At 40.9% G+C, this 16,974-nt stretch overlaps 1 protein-coding gene across 1 annotated transcript in view; it reads left to right on the top strand.

The window, feature by feature from the left end:
• magi3b (membrane associated guanylate kinase, WW and PDZ domain containing 3b) overlaps positions 1–16,974 on the top strand; it is a 125,571-nt gene that overhangs the window by 73,009 nt on the left and 35,588 nt on the right. Inside the window, exon 2 of the mRNA XM_008279408.1 lies at positions 10,835–10,951. Coding sequence (XP_008277630.1) covers positions 10,835–10,951 — 117 coding nt within the window. The remainder of the gene's footprint in view (positions 1–10,834; positions 10,952–16,974) is intronic.

Below are 16,974 nucleotides of genomic sequence, written 5' to 3'. Positions count from 1 at the left end.
CACACACACACACACACACACACACGGACTTGCTCTCTTTCACTTTCTGTCTGTGCAAAATGTGGCGCGGCGGCGGCGGCTGCTGTCTGAAAACAACGAGGCTAGCACATCTCATCAGTGCAGCAACAATTACGATTCTATTTCAAGCTTATCTTTGCCTCGGTGTGTGTGTCTGTGTGTGGTTGAATTAATATTATCCTTCTCTGTCAATCTGTCAGTCACTTAAATGCCTCACAGAGAGAGAAACAGCGAGCAGCAGATCTCCCTGATTTCCATCCTTTGCTCTGCGATGTGGCCCGCATTAACGAGCACTTTGTAGTTTGACTCCTATCTGTCGCTGTTGAGGGAGATGACTGCGATAGCCCATATTTCTCTCATCATTCCCTGTTGGCTGGTGGAATTAATGGCAAAGCTGCAGACTATGGCACTTGACAGCCATCTTGGGTTAAGGATGACTCAGCTGTTTTTGCCCATTGTAGACTCATTATACATCAAAAGGAATGCCTGATGAGCTCACTAGTTGCAATAATGCACAGAATTTGTTACACAGTGTCGAGTAAACAGTATTTAAAGTGGTCCTTAGCAGGGCCCATTTCAGGTCTCGCTGCTGCATTTCCCACTTAGAGTGACTACTCGTGTATTTCCTAGTGCACTTTGTGAGCTACTTGTGTTTACGGTGCCTCGGTGTGACATTTTAAAAAGAAAAACAGACTGTGCCATTAGGTCTGAGGCAGATGTAAGTGGCGGTGGGAGATGAGAACCCGTGCTTTTGTCTCATGTTCCTGAATGCCTGAGCGTGTTGGTTGGCTTCCACCTAATTTCAGTTGCTAATACGTTCCCGTTCTTACAGTTTTCTCACGCTTTCAATAATTGAATACGCCTGGCCAGGTTCTCGCTCCGCAAAAAAACATGACTTCACTTTTATGCAGACATGATTTGACAACAAGCCTGGGATTAGACCCTCCCACAAGCAGAGCAACAACACAGCCCACTTGAGTCACACTTGTTTTTTTTAGACATAACTTGAGAACTCATTTCTCTCCAGCAGAAACAGTGTTTGCATGCATTTGTGCCAGATGTAGTTTTGCATGTGAAACAGGTTGAAGTGAAGAGAGGGGCTGAATAAGAAATGCACAGTACACTAGCGGTTTGCAAACGGAGAGGAATAGTGCTGAGAGGATGCACATGACCAGAGGGGAAAATGTAGATTGGAATAAAAAAAGAATCTGAAAGTGTATCTGATTCATTTGGGAACAATAAACAACTAAGAATCCTGTGATGCTGGGAAGGCTGTCGAGATTCAGTTTGCTACGATTTATTCAGAAATCAAAACGCTGTGTAAAAGTACAAGATGGACAGATTTTTGACAGGAGATAAGATAGTAGTGGGGCTTATTGATCAAACATGTCAGTCAAATCCAAAATATGAGAAAGATTTTCTTGCTCTCAAGGTCACTGTCAATAAAGAAAGAAGCCTCAGTGCTTTCTTAAAAAATAAAAAAAATCAGTAGCAAAGTTGAACTTATGAGCTATGATGAGGACAGAAATATCTCTTTGTACTTTGATGGATTTCCATGAAATTCTGTACAGGGAATGAATCCTAATGATCTTAGTGATCTTCTAAATTCTCCTTTTTGTAGCACCAGCATTGTGTTCATATTGGTGGTGTTGAATTAAGTGTCTGAACAGCTTTTGGATGCATTGCCAAGAAATGTAGCACACACATTCATGCCCTTCTCAGGATAAATTTTAGGCAGATAACTTTGATCATCTCTGACTTTACATCTGGCTCCAGCAGCAAGTCACTTTTTCATGACTTTGGTCTAATACCTCCAAAAGGAAAATAAAAATAACATTCCCAGCTGCCTCACTTGTGCTTTGTGTTACGTGCTCACATGATATTTTGGAATGGTGGTGCCTGTTAAACATCAGCATTAGAAATGTCATTGTGAGTACATTTCACGATTTTAATCAATGCAAAGCAAACTTTGGTTGGATGCATAAACACTTTCTTATTATGAGGTCTTGCAGACATGTTGTCTGAGCCAGATGCTAAGTGAGGACCCACATGGGATGTAATGTGTGTGTGTGTGTGTGTGTGTGTGTGTGTGTGTTTGTGTCTGCGAGTTCATTCTCCAGCTGTCTCATTCTGCACAGACCACATTAATGATAGAACAGAGGCATGGGCCATAGACTGCTCATTAAAGAGAGAGTAGAAGAAGAAATGTGAAATGGAGAGGAGCCAGACTGTGGAGGAACTATGAGACAGCAACAAGACCAAAACTACAACTAGGAGTCTGAAGATTTGAGAAACAAAGAAAGCAAAGTTATGCAAAATAGAGCAACAACATGACTCAGCACCTACAGGGCAACATTTGTCCTTCCTCTCACCACCTCTTCTTGCTCTGTCTTCCCCTTCTCTTTCCTCTTCACCCCCCTTGTCTCTCAGCAAGTAGGACATCTCTCCCTCCCCACATTATCACAGCAGCTCCAGCACTACTGCTGTTGATGCTGCTGCTAATTCCTCCCCCCCAAACCACCACCACCTCTTCAGTTCTGCTGAGTTAGGCTGATCTTGACTTTACATAAAGCAGGAAGGTCATTCCTCCATCTCCTGTGTGGTGATGGACGGGGGGGTGATGGAGAGGGGGGGCGGGGTTGGAGGGCTGCGGAGAGGAGAACATATGGTTAGTTAACTTTAATGTGGAGGCAGATGTCCCTCTGTGTAGTTGTGAGATCAGTGGGCTGGAAATGTATCATGCTATGATCATGCAAAGGAATATTTGTAGTGTGTATTGTCGAGGGGCTTTGGCTCTGACCTGTGAGCATGCAGCTTGTAGTGTTGGTGGAAAGGGATTTAAGCTTCTTTTTATCTGTTGCCTTTTATATATGAAAGGATAGCAAATTGCTCATTACCTCATATTCCAGGGAATTTTCATTTATTTTTGCTCTAGAATGTTCACATTATGTCAGCTAATATATCAGCTTTGTGAACGGTATTTGCAGTCTGCAGTAATATTGTAATTAAAACTGCAACATTACCATCTACACTCCAACCAAGCACCGCCTTTGTGTGTGTGTTTCCCTTTCACAAAGACACACAGAAATAATTGAACGTTGCCTTGTAATACTTTAATTTGTTGAAGACATGCCAACGTAAAAAACACAAATCTAATCACCCCGCTATATTAAAATTCTTTCTTGTTGTACCCCTCCCCACCAACCCCCTTTTAGTTCATCCCCTTAAGCCGCTTATGCCAGACCTCTGTCCTGGTGTGGGCACGCTGCTAAAATGAGGTGAAACAAAGTGTGCAGAGGGAAGTTTGGGCATGTGAGACTACTGTCTGTTTTACTTTGCATATCCCTGTAGTCAGCCAGCCGAGCAGACAGACTGAGAACGTAGCTACACAGTGGCCCATCACGCTCCCCTATTGCAGAATCCTCCAGCCGTAGTAATACTCCACATGCCAGTTATATAAGTGAGGAGAATTCATGTGACGGTACTGCATGAGGTATGAGATTATAAGCCAGGCTTATGGCACACCACTCTCTCAGCGGAGTCAGCAAGATGCCCCTTGATCCCAGTCTCACCTGCAGCTGTCTTAAAAAAATCGAAACTTGCCGCTCAAAAGTAACCTGAGGCGGTTTTATCCCCCCAAAATGGCCATAGGAAGCTGCAAGGTTAGAGCGAAAGGATGGAGATAGTGGGTGGGGCGTTGTCAGTCTGGGAGAGTGATGAGAGGAGCCAAACCAGAGGTCTTGCAGGTGTTGGTGCCTTGGTGGGCCCCGTTTGACTGAGTGGACAGCCTGATGAAGAGGATGGTGGTGACCTGTCATACATCACATGATGAATGACTATAGGGGGGCCCAGGACTGAGGAGCTTGTAGCGTCTGCCTTCCCTGGAGTATGGGTGAAATCTCGTATTAGAGACAGGAATTTGTGTAAGAAACACCTCAGGGTAAAATCTCAGAATGTAGAGAACGCAGAAAACCAGAAGCATACAGAGAGACAGAAGAGGCCAAATAACACTAAAAGCATAGCAGCAATGTTGTTTTGGGTGGCGCTTTAGAGCTCTGAGATCATGTTTTTGTGTCGACTGTTTACATAATACATCGTTTTTTTTTGTTCCCTGTGTGTATGCATGCATCAACATATTGATTTTTTGTCTGTGCAAACTCCTTTAATAGAGGACAAACATCAATACAAACATAATGATAATTTCAACAATGTGTGCTTGTATGAATAAGTGAATAAGTGCAGATCTTTACTTCTGGCATATTTTTAATGCTAGTAAAGCACAGATATTCAACCCTCATCATACAGGTCCTCTGTTTTTACTCATGACTTAATGTTTTAGATGTTGTTTAACACATGAGGGGGTTTTACACCAGTTAAACATTGTATTTCTTGCCCAGGATTACTGCTACCTGGAGTCCAAGCGGTTGCCTGACAACTGGTCACAATCAGGATATAATCCATTAACAGAGTGATGTTAGCTATGCTAAGCTAACATGTTGCTGGCTCTACAGTATCAAATTGTCATCTAGCTCTTAGCCTGGATGCTGCAGTTACTTTAAAGGAAATTACTTGTGTTTGTGGCTCCAACATATCATCCAATTGAAATAATATAGATACATTATGCATCTTTTTAGAGCTTTCCTAACAATTCTTTGGATCTCCACCTGTTTAAATTTAAATTATTTTTATTTCTAGTATTCTTATTTTTATTCTTATTTGCACTGCTGCTATTGTCGTGTTCTTCCACACAAGTTTCGTTGTACTTCTGCACAATGACAATAAAGTCTCTTTATCTTATCTTTATCTTGATAGTATCATAAAGTTCTGTATATTTTAGAATATTCTGAGGCTGTGCTTCCAAGAAAACAACATCAACCCAAAATTGACATATGCTTACATTTCGGTGTCAAAGCCCACTCGTGGCCATAAATATTATGACACTTTTTTATTGGGAGCAACATAAGAAGTCATGCAGGAAAGTTGTTAGAAACATCCAACATTAAACTGAGATGACTGTGCACTTGTTCCCGGCACTGTTTTTGCATTTGTGATTTTGTGACATTTTTGGAAAGTGCTGACAAAATATGGCCCTGCTGATAACATCATTAGGGCCAGGTTCCTTTTAAAAAAGCAAAGTCTGACAGATCTGTTTCTCTATTTGTACAAGAAAATAATCCAGTCATTGCACAGTAGCAATCTTTGGATTAAAGCATACTGTCTGTTGCATCGCAGGAACTGTCTGGAGGTCCCTCGTGTATATATTAGAGAGAGAAAAGAAAGGAGGGATTTCAGTCTGATAAATGTGTAACTTGTGAGCATCTTTTGCATACACATTCCTACCCTGCGTGTGTACCCGGTGACGACATGTCTTTAGGCAAAACATGTGGAATTCATGTCCATGATATGACCCAGTACAGTGAGAAAGGTGTCAGGGAACAACTCCAGACCTGACGACATATTCCCTATTCAGAAGACTGTTAATTAAGTGACAGTCAGACAACAGAGATAATGACCTCCCAGTGGACGTCCACATGCCTGGGGGAGAATGCCTCAGAATGAAATGTTGCAATAGACACCAGGAATTTGCTCAAATTTCTCTGTGTCTGGACGTAAACCTATCAAGAGGAAACAAAGATTTTCTATACAAACTCATACACCTTAAAGGACTGCTCTGAGATTTTGGGACGTATGTCTCGTTACTGTCATGCTGAAAGTTAGATGAAAGGCTTGTTACTCTTCTATATGATAAATAGGTAAAAGTCACTGCTCTGGGAGCCAAGAAGTCCCATCACCATGTGCCAAACCACTTGTGATTTCTGTGGGTTAAACAAAGAGGTTATAATGTTTTAATGAGCTTTTGAGGTGATGATGGATTTTGTTACCTTTGAATAGAGCCCGGCTAACAGCTTCCCCCGGCTTCCAGTCTTTGTCTTGTTTTCCAGTCCTTTGTGCCAAGCTGCTGGCAGGAGCTTCGTTTAATCTCACAGACAGAGGCATCTATCTTCTTATTTATCTCTGGGTAAGGAAAGAAAAAAAATGCATATTACCCAGAACATACATCTATTCTTTTGGTTCTTGATGGCATGAAAGCCGGGTATAAATTTAGTTTTATTCAGTGTTGTGTCATACAAAAACTCTAACTTGCAGTTATGTGACTACATGAGAATTAAGTGATGGGTTAAAATGGGCAGTTTTGCACACATTTGCAACTACAGCATATTATAAAGTAATATTACAACTTCCAGCTTTTTAAATGACAGCAGCAAATTCAAAGCTCTTTTCCACAAGCTTGGGGAAATATAGAAAAACACTGCATCACAAATTAATTAGTGGAATTAGATGAATCTCACTTGTGTAACTTCATTAGTTATCTCATTATATCTGTTTAAAAAGTATCATGAAGTTGTGAACGAGTCTGCATTATTGTATAATGTGCCAACCGGAATTTGCAATTCACCAAACAAATCTCTTCGAACAGATGCATGACTTGCGCTTGTGTGTGAGAGAGACTTATGTCTCGAGCTTCGAGTGTTAATCTAATTCTGTGGCTTCTGAGTGAGGTGTTGGTCTAAGTGAGGATGTTAGCAGTCTGTCGCATCACTAGGGGTGCCAGGCACTGCTTCCATCACTGCGGAGTGGGTGCAGATATTTTCTCTGAGCCTCCGGTTTTTAAAAGGAGGAGTAGTGCTGATGCTAGGTGAAATGGCAACGCGGTGCTGAAGGATTCCCGTGGGTGACCTTGCTCTTTTCTGACACATTTCCCTGCCATCACTTCATGCAAAAATGACAAGGTAGCAGAGGAGAGGAGAGGATCTTCTGGAAGAGTGGGATATAAAGCAACAGCCTGATTTTTTTAAAAAAGAGGATCTGTTCATTTGATTAGACTGCTGTCATCCATAGTTGGAGGGAGCCTGTGAATACAGCTCATGATATAACTGACAGGGACCATTTTAGGGCCATCACATTGGCTACAGTGTAGTGAAATGCAAGTCATCAATGAAAAAGATTTAATTGTAATAGTGAAAAGAAAGGATTTTGACAGAAATGAGACCCAATTCTCCCCCTGATGATTTTCTTTTTTTCTAAAAGCATAACCTGTTAGAGTATGTTCATCTTCTTGGTTGTCTGTGGAGTAATAACCTACAACTGAGTGGATGGCTGACGGGGTACAATAGAGCCTATTGAACCCCCGTCACAGAAAAATGAGGCCTGCTACAATAGCAGTGTTTTCTGTGGGGAGGAGGAATGAGGAACTTCTCTGATGTGACAGCCTCACTAACAGCCTCTGACAGGACCCAGGAAGCCACAAAGACCGCACTGTAGTACTGTACTTGTACTGCAATGAACAGATCAGAGCAATGTGTATGTGGGTCTCTGTGCGTGCATACTTTTTTTTTTTCCTGTTATTTATCCAGTGAAGCGTGACTGAGCATGCTTACTCTACTGTCTTACAGTCGGACACATTCACACCTGGTAGCCTCACTGCAAAGCTCCAAACACGTACAGTTGGCCATTGATTGTTGCTTCAGGATGTAGGCATGTGTGTGCATTACAGAGGGAGCTTCACTATTGCAAGATGTTCTTTCATCATCAAAGAGAGCGTTCGTTTCATCATCACAAATGCATAGTTAGCCTATATTTAAGGGTTCAGTATGCAGAATAATATTTGACATGATATTTTGAAAGAAGAGGGAAAGATAACAAAAAGCAGTCAAGTCAAGTTGATTTTTAAGGTCCAGTATTACATGCAGGGTCTCAGTTGGGCTTCACAGGCCTGCAACTTCAAACATTCCCGACCAAGCCCGAGTTCTGGAAAAAAGACAAGTAAAACAGTTTCCAAAAAAGAAAAAAGAAAAAAGGTCCAACCACTTCAGGAAGAAAATTAAGAAGATGATACCCATGAAGGGAATTCAAAGAACGTCTGAGGCTGACGTATGCTCACGCTTACAAGTCAAAGAAGTCAAGAGAGAAGAAGAAGGCAGTGTTTGAACATTTTTTTCTTTAAATGCTTGTCTCTTGCCATACATCATTATGTTGCCAGCAAATACTATACATCAGTACATTCTGAACTTGACTCAAAATAACTCAAAATTGACATATCAGATATAAGAGTGCAGGGCAAGGTGAACCATAGATGAGGACAAGTGAATCTTATATATTGCAAGTTTAAATGCCAAAAACTGGACATTTGAGCTGGGCAACAGTCATTTCAGCATCGACCTTGCTGTGTGCACATTTGCAGTAGTCATTTATTGGAAAAAATGCAAGGTAAAGTAATGTAAATTAACTTAAACACAAAAAGAAAACTCACTTGGTTCTTATTTTCCATAATGGATCTAAAAGAGAGGTCTGTCTGACATAGAATAGTTTATTTCTGATTTTTTTTACTAGTTTATTTTTAGTATAGGAATTTGCTGACATGCAGGCTCTACATGTGCAACAGCAAAACTTAATTTAAATTTAAATTTAAATCAGCATCACAAAGCCACCACAAATGGAGTTATGCATGATGTCCAGTGAAAATTCCTGCATTTTTTTCAACAAAATATCACATTGTCAGTGTTTTCCAATATTGTGAGTCCCAGCTAGACACTCTGGCTGTGGCGCAAGGCTTTTTTTTTCCTCATTTGATGCTAACTTTGCTGAATTCTTACTTGGATGTTACTACACTAGCTTTCAGAGAGCATATGGAGCCCATGTAGTTTGTTGAAACAGCCTTGTTTCCTATTAATTCCCCTGTCTGCAAACTGAATTTGAACAAAAAGGATATTCTGGGGCAGTTTTGAGATGAAGTTTCCAGACTGGGCCTTGGTTCCCCTCAGTCTCCGTCTGTTTGTCTGCTAGACCAGCTGTGATGCAGCCCTCTTTGGAGAGGCAGACGGAGAACATGCAACCTTTATTCTGAAAAGCCAGGCCCACTGGGATGACTTCTCCTAAAACAGCGTCAGATGGCAGCGAGGCCTGTGGACACGAGGGGAATGTTGATGTGAGTCAACAACGGCCTCCAAAACTTGAAGCAAGAGCAAGTTTAGGAGACAAAATAATAGGATCGCCGTACCATCACAGTAATGGCCTGCGTTGGTTTCTGTCACAAGCCGAGGAGGAAAAGAGGATTTGAGGGTTGAGAAAGCTTACGGAAATATTCCCAGAGCTCATTATTATTCTATCAGCCCTCTGTAGTCAAGTACATCTCCCCCCTCTATTAGTACATACAGTATGTCTACAATAACGGGATCTCGTCTTTAGTCGTGGTGATTGGTATTCATAGCAATGCAAGGAAGAATCATGCTGAGCGGAGTCGGTCTGTGTGAGCAACAGAGAGGGGGAGAGAGATGGAGAGAATATGGGAGGAAAGAAAATGAGGGAAATAGAGAAATGGGGAAAAAATGATTACTTCTCTATAGTCAGACTGTTTCAAAGCTTACTCTCCTTCTTCTGTCAAGAAATGAGGAAGCGGAGGGCAGGCAGACACCGAAGATCTCTTCCTGTTTTCCAAACTCCTCATCATGTTCTTTCAGAGAAAAACTTTTTTCCCGGCTTGTGCATGACGACTCTGAAGTCTTCCTCTGCCTCAAACTTTGCATGAACTTCCTTTGTTTTTACAAAGGCTTCTGGGAGTTGAGAGCAAAGGCGAAATCTTTTCAGATTTCCTTATGAAAATCGCTGGCGCCTCACTTTTGAGGTTGTGGCATTGCACATCTTTTGGTGGAAAAGTTTTTAGGCTCGTGTGAGGTTGTTTAAATTATAAAGACAGTCGAGCGCGAGCGCGGCATCCATCATCTGTCACTTAGTAGTTTGGATTTCAGATTTGTTGCCTCAGATGAATGAAGGCGGTGATGACAGTGAATTCAGCTCAGTCCCCTTTGTTCTTGGTATATTCTACAAGCAAGAATCACTTAGAATGCAAAACAATCAGAAACGTATTCTTGTACAGCTCTGAACTGAATTTCCACAGCATGTGTTTGTGTTTCCCCTCTGCAAACTGTTCTGTACCCTGTATCACCATTAAACATTGATGATTTCACAGAAGAGATCAGAGTTTAAAATTCAGTTTAACCTTCATTTGTTCCCCTCAGTAATCAAGCTGGAATTAAAATATGAATCAAGAAGGATCTAAGCTCTGAGCTTGAGAGCAGATAGTCAAAAAAAATTAAAATTCTGTTCACGACCTTAAAATATCCTCCCCTTTTTTTTTTTTTTTTACCTTGTCCTCTGAGAATTTTGAGCTTATCCAAAGGACTTTGAGAATGTTTCCATACTTTGACCTCATTCAATCACAGAGGAGTCACTCATTTTGAAGAAATGTGCCCAGAGTAAAACATTTTGGATTACTGTGGGCTACTAAGACAGACCGCTAACCTCTGCACTGCACTTTCATACAACAAAATGTCAAATGGCCGACCATTAATCTGCTAATGTGCCCACTATGCACTCAATATGTGGCCTTTACTCTCTTTTTCTATTAAAGTTGTCAGACTGCCTGTACATAGAACCCACATAGAATAAATGAACTTGTATTAAGCTAAATATATTTATTTTAAAATGATGTATGCTTCTGTCCAAACCCTGGGAAAACAATCTGTTATGATATTAAGTACTCAATATCTGGGAAAATGCCAGGAAATTAAACACCTGTCCTATTAAAGTGTAACCTTTTTGTCAAGAGGAAAAAACAGTTTGATCTAGGTCTGCAGTATTGATCACTGTGTGAGGGTACATGCCACTTGGATGGATTTTCTTTTTGACATAAACCCTTCTGAGAGAGCACCACCATGTTTTGTATTGACCCTTCCTGCCTCCGCCTTTGTTGTTGCAGGTAAAGTATTGAACACGGACCTGCGCCACTACCTCAGTCTGCAGTTTCAGAAGGGCTCGCTGGACCACAAGCTGCAGCAGATCATACGGGACAACCTCTACCTACGCACCATCCCCTGTAAGTACACCGCACAAGGCCGAACGTGCGGCTCTCGAAAAACCGCCAACATGTGTGAAGCAAAGCAGAAATGTACAGCATAACCTACTTTTAGGACACATATGCTTTTATCCGAAGCATCTTATGGGAACAATGAGGAAGCTCTTTATGCACCACACAGCTGGAAATCCATCACACAAGAAGCGGCGTTAATGTGTTCCCTTTTCCATTACACAGGGCCTGTACACAGATAACGTGCTCACAAATACACACATTTACTCCACTCCTGCATTGTCATTCAGTCACCGCTCTTTGTCACACACTCTACAAAGCACACACACTTCAATGTCACCATAGCAACCCAGCCAAGGACATCTCTCTAACCCCCATGTAACTTATTTACTTTTGTACCGTATCATCACAGTGATCAAAGTCATATTCTTTCCATAAATAACCCGGCTTTTTTTCTCTCTCTCTGCTGCTTTTTTCTCCGCTTTCCCTCGCTGACATTCTACTCAGCGGGGCCGTCATCATCTATTATTCTTTGCAGAAATCAGTAATGGAGTGGTAAATAAAAAGGTTGGTTCTGTAGAACCACCACAATGAACAGCAGCTGTGTGGGTTTTCAGAGTAATTCATACTTGCAAAGGCAGTGTCCATTGATTGCAGTATATTTTAAAGCAAATATTAGTAGTGCATAACAACTCTTGATCTAATAGTAGAAAATATGCACAAAAAAAAAGAAGAAAATAGCACCGTTATTGTCATACAGTGGAAATGCTGATGATGGTACCAGTATATGCGTACGTGGGGGTGCCATTTGCCTCTGCCATGCAGACAGAAACAGTGCATTGGTATAAAGCTGAGGATAAACACACATTTTCAGCCTGACGCCCCTGCATTTTCCAACCTTTCTTTAGATTATTCAAAAGGTTTTATAAGCCTGAATGTTGTCATTTTTTAAATGAAAGCTTGAGAATTGCCAAAATTAGAGACACGGCTGTTAGCGCAGCAAAGGTGCAAATTAATATCCTGATTAAGGTTTGTGTGGGTTGCAGAAATTCAGGCTATTTGCCACAATGGCGCAGAAGCCTCTAAAATTAGAAATACAGTTTTATTCGATTTAATATCTTGAAAGGATTTTTTTTTTCTAAGTAAATTGCATCTGTCTGCTGCTACTGTAATTTACACTCTGAATTTCCATTTAAACACAAAGGAAGATGGTTATCTACTGAAAAATAAAAGGTAATTTCTGCAGTATTTTATTTATTTATTGTAAAAGGCTGGAACATCCAGCTGAAATTTAAACATCTCCTCTCTGATACACAGTTTTCCACAATGCTTTAAGAGTCAGTATTTTTAAAGCACCAGGTGATGCGTTGCGGTGAAACTGCGTCGACAGGAGACGTAACTCTGATGCAGTGTCTGTGATTCTGAACTGTGATGAAGTTCACGCTGATGTATTGGCCTAAATATTTACCGCGTCCCGCTGAAGACTGACTCTGCTCTGAGGAACGCCATAATTGAGTGTAGTCAAGGTTTTAGTCACATGCAGAGCAACTGCTCCTGAGGCGATGACAGACTCTTAGGCACAGTCCTGTCACAAACAAGCAGCATCTCTGCTCTCTTGCCCCCCAGGCTTGGAAGTCGCTCTGCCTTTTCAGAGGAGACTCGCATGCACAAGTGTGAAATTTTTCAGGAAGCAAGCTGCTTACCTTTCATGTATTTTTAATTTATTGTCTTCTTTTTTATACACATGCAACCCCTTTTCTTTCTTTCCCTCCTTCTTCTCCTTTCTTTCTATTTTGTCGCTGTTTGTCCTGTTAAAATACTTCAACTCAAATTGTTATTGAACTTTCATTTTTAAAGCTTGGTTGCTCTTGGAGTATTGTAGGTCGGGTATAGTGGATGGACAGAAGTTGATTATAGTTTTGCTGAACTCATTCCATCAGTGATTTCTCTTCCAGTCCTGCAACCTGTCATTCTCCCGTGCTGTTTCCGTCACACACACACACACACACACACACACACACACACACACACACACACACACTTGCTTGCAGAATTTTCAGCCGCCTACATTTGTCCGTGCACACACTGATATTAACCACCACTTCAAACATGACTTTCTGTTTTCAGATACAGGTAAATACAGTATGACAATAAAAAATTTAAATAACAATGAATCTTTAAAAAATAAGCGTACAGCTATTATATTTATTAAAACTTATGTCATCTAAGGGGAATTTGCATTGTAAGGTCAAGCCCATACAATATTATAGAGAGAAACCCAACAGTCCCCCCCTCGAGCGAGCACTTGGCAACAGTGGGGATGGACAACTTCAACTTTTAACAGGAACAAACATCGTTCAGAATCGGGGTAGGCGACTGTCTGTCTCACCCGGTTGAGGTGAGAACCTTTTACCTCCATTCATCATCAGCAGCCAGTGGGCTCGCTGCAGGAGTCTGACTCTCTAATCCCCTGCTTGAATTACTGTCTTAATGAGCAAGAGCCCAGGACTTGCACAGTGACGGCACCTCCATCATTCACTTGCTCGCTTTCAGTCTGCCATCGTTCACCTTCTCTGTTTCACTTTCGCTCTTTCTCTGTTTCAATTACCCTTGCCAGCATTTTCTTTACAACCCAGCCTCCCAGGTTCTCCTTTCTGTATGAAGCTTCTCTCTATTTAAAAGGTGATCTTGTTTACATAATTAAATATGCAGATGAGCAAAGGCATTTCTTATATAAATTAGATTAACCACTAATAAGCGTCTAACAAAAAAGGGGAAATTAAATCTGCAGTTGTAAGGTTAAAAAGATTAAAATCGCATTCTACGACCTAACGTAGTGTTATTCCAACATCGAGTACATTAAGAATTTCACCTGATCTAAAACAGTTGTGGGTTGAGTCCCAAAAGCAATTACACTAGCACACAGTTATATTCCCTAAAATATTTATGATATTTACAACAAACCGGGTTAATTAGGACCATAAACTCAATACCTGCTTCTCCAGACAAATGGTCAAACTGACTTTTACCACAGTGGACCACTGCACACCGCAGTGGAAGGACAAGGGGGCTAGCTGAGTAATGGGTTTGCTGGTTGCTTCTTTTCAACTCCCAAAACTCACTCCATCTACTGCTCATACTGCAGTTATTTTGCTCTTGCAGCTTCGCCCTCTAACTGTGCAGCACCGGCTCAGCCCCTCATCTTTTTTGGCACTGAAATTTTAGAAGTCATTTTCTCATTGCGGGAAATCAATACTTCTACAACCTGCCCCATAGAAGGCAGGTCGAGGGAGTCGCGGAGCACCGCAAAATTTCGAATAACAACATCAACAATGCACGGAATGTGTTGAACTTCACGAGTTGATGATAAACAAGCATATCTGAGGGGGTGGGATTTATGCCCAAAATCTATGTGACAATAATACAGACGGCAAGAGGATTAGCAGAGTTGGTTTGTGTCACTGTGCCAGTGGTCCACTTTAGTTAACTACCACCACACTGCTAAGTTCTCACACCATCGCAACTCATCTGCACTGTTTTATTAGTGTGCCCTGACAACAACATAGGGTCAATTCTGCTGAGCTTAATGCATTTTGGAGCCACAAACCAAGTTCTGCTTTAGATTTTAAGGCCAGTTATGAAACACAGAACAACATGGTTCATGCTAATGCGAAAGAATGACAAAAGACAGCAAATCAGAGTGCTCTGTAACGGAGGAAGACAAAAGAAAGGGAGGAGCAGAGAGACAAAGAGTGCAAGGTCTTTACTGTCTGTGTGTGGCAAATCCCTGCATCTCCCTCACTGGGTCTTGGGACCGGCTCCATCTCATTTGGACAAAAAAACGCTGGAGGAGGCTCTCAAGTGCTCCGAAGAGGACAAAAAGAGGAGGGCTTTTTTTTCTAAGAGGACAGAGAGCTCAGGGTCACACACAGTCCCTCGGCCTCCCACTGAGATCAGAGATGGATAAAAAAGAGTTTCATCTCACTCAGATTCACACTTACGCACTACATCGGTGAAGGTATGCACGCACGGGGACGCACACGTCGTGAGTGGATACAGCTGTACTCTGTGACCTCTCCGCCTGCTTAGTGAGGTGTGGCCACAGTTTCAGCAGCTGATTTCCTCCCCTTCCTCCTCCTCCTCCTCCTCCTCCCTCCTTCTCCTTATCTTCCCTCTCTTGATTATTTTTATATTTTAGCATAGAATAATAATGGTTGATTTACAAGTTGCTTTAATTTCCACATGACACCGGCGCAGTAAGCTATGCGACAGAGCTTGCCTCAGTGTCTTTTCTTAAAAGCGAATACTCCACAAGGGAGCAAAAGAGTTTGGATTTGTAATGATCCTCTTTCCTCTCTCTCTCTCTCTCTCTCTCTCTCTTTCTCTCTCTTTCTCTCTCTCTCCCTTTCTGGCCATTTCGACATCAAAGCCTTAAGCCACCCTTTTCTGAAGTACCATCATAAAACTATGCACGAAATCACCATGTTAAATTTATGGCCTGCCACTTCTGACTGACTACCTCTGATGTTCCCATCGTGACATCCCTCCAGACGGTTCAAAAAAATAGGTCTCAGCAGTGAGACCTTGCAGGACTAAAGTGACAATTTGTTTCAGCTCAGGAGAGACAGGCAGACACACACAGACACATCTAAACAAAAAGCTTTAACTGTTGTGCCCGGCTACAAAAGCAAAGGAATATTTTGACGGTTTAGGAAATAAGCGTGTTCACTTTGTTGCTTAAAAATGTGATGACAGGGTCGATACCATCCTTATATCTGTATTGTAAATGCAAAGCTACAGACAGCAGCTGGTCTGTTCAGCATAGCGTAAAGACAGAAAACGGGCTCTGAATAGAAATCGGACTAACAGCACCACTGAAGCTCAGTAAATATGTCTTGTTGCTTTAATTTGCACTATACAGGCAACCCTGCATTTTAAAAACGGCATCCCTATACAACAATATTGCATTCTCATTTGTTGTTTGGTCAGGTTTAGGCACCAAAAATACTCAACTAGGTTTAAGACAATATCACAGTTTGGGATCAGATTTGACCTTTTCACAACATGCTTCTCATCCATTTTCTTGGTTACCAAGGTGATGAGTCTCACCCCATGTAATATATGATTGGTTGTCTGAGAAAGAGCAAAAGTTAAGCAATAAAATAAATGACAAAGACATGCTTATTTGAAAATACATTTCCTTCAAAATGTAACTGAGACTTTAATTTTTAGGAGAAGGCCTAGTAATGTGCTGGACTCTTTCTGACAGAACACGTAATTACTTGTCCTGTCATTATTGTTAGACTGCCAGTCAACCAGCATTTTCACACTTTAGTTTTTGTGCAACAAAATAACAAAGCAAACAATGTATAATATTTGGATTACTAAACTTTTGAGGTGCTGGAGGACAGATTTCTTACCTTTAAACAGAGCCAGGTCAGCTTTGGCCCTTGTTTCCACCTGTTATGCTACACTGAGCTAATGTGCTGCTGGTTGTAGCAATAAATCTACTGCTCAGACATGAAAGTTGTGTTGGTCCTATGTATCTAACTCTCTAGTGAATCAGTGTATTTCCTAAAATATCAACACATTCCTACACTGTAGAATAAAATAAAATAAAATTATACCTGTAAAATTGAACATTTACTGCTATTTTACATATTTTACATTTCATGCGTTTTGTTAAATAATAGATAATCACTTATAAAATCTTAATTTACATGTTGACTGTAGCAGACATAGGCTAAACTGTACATAGTATTTGTTGTCATTTAAATGAAAAACAAATATATATTAAGGTTTTTAAAATGGTATGTTATCTTACAGATTTTCACAAGCTTGATTAAATTAGAGATGATAATAGTAAAATCACAGGGGGAAAAAAGCATTAATTTCCATGTTAACTATAAAACATAGGCCAAAATTGTACATAATATCAATATTAATCAAAAGTCAATATTTTTGCAAATAGTGATTTGTTCTTTTACAGTGTATGACTGTAAAATAATTTGATTTTACTGTATTTAAATCAT

The sequence above is a fragment of the Stegastes partitus genome, unplaced genomic scaffold, assembly GCF_000690725.1.
Source record: "Stegastes partitus isolate 25-593 unplaced genomic scaffold, Stegastes_partitus-1.0.2 Scaffold5, whole genome shotgun sequence".
NCBI classification, from domain to species: Eukaryota; Metazoa; Chordata; class Actinopteri; family Pomacentridae; genus Stegastes; species Stegastes partitus.
Note: the sequence above shows the minus strand (reverse complement) of the source record. Positions and strands in the feature narration are given on the sequence as shown.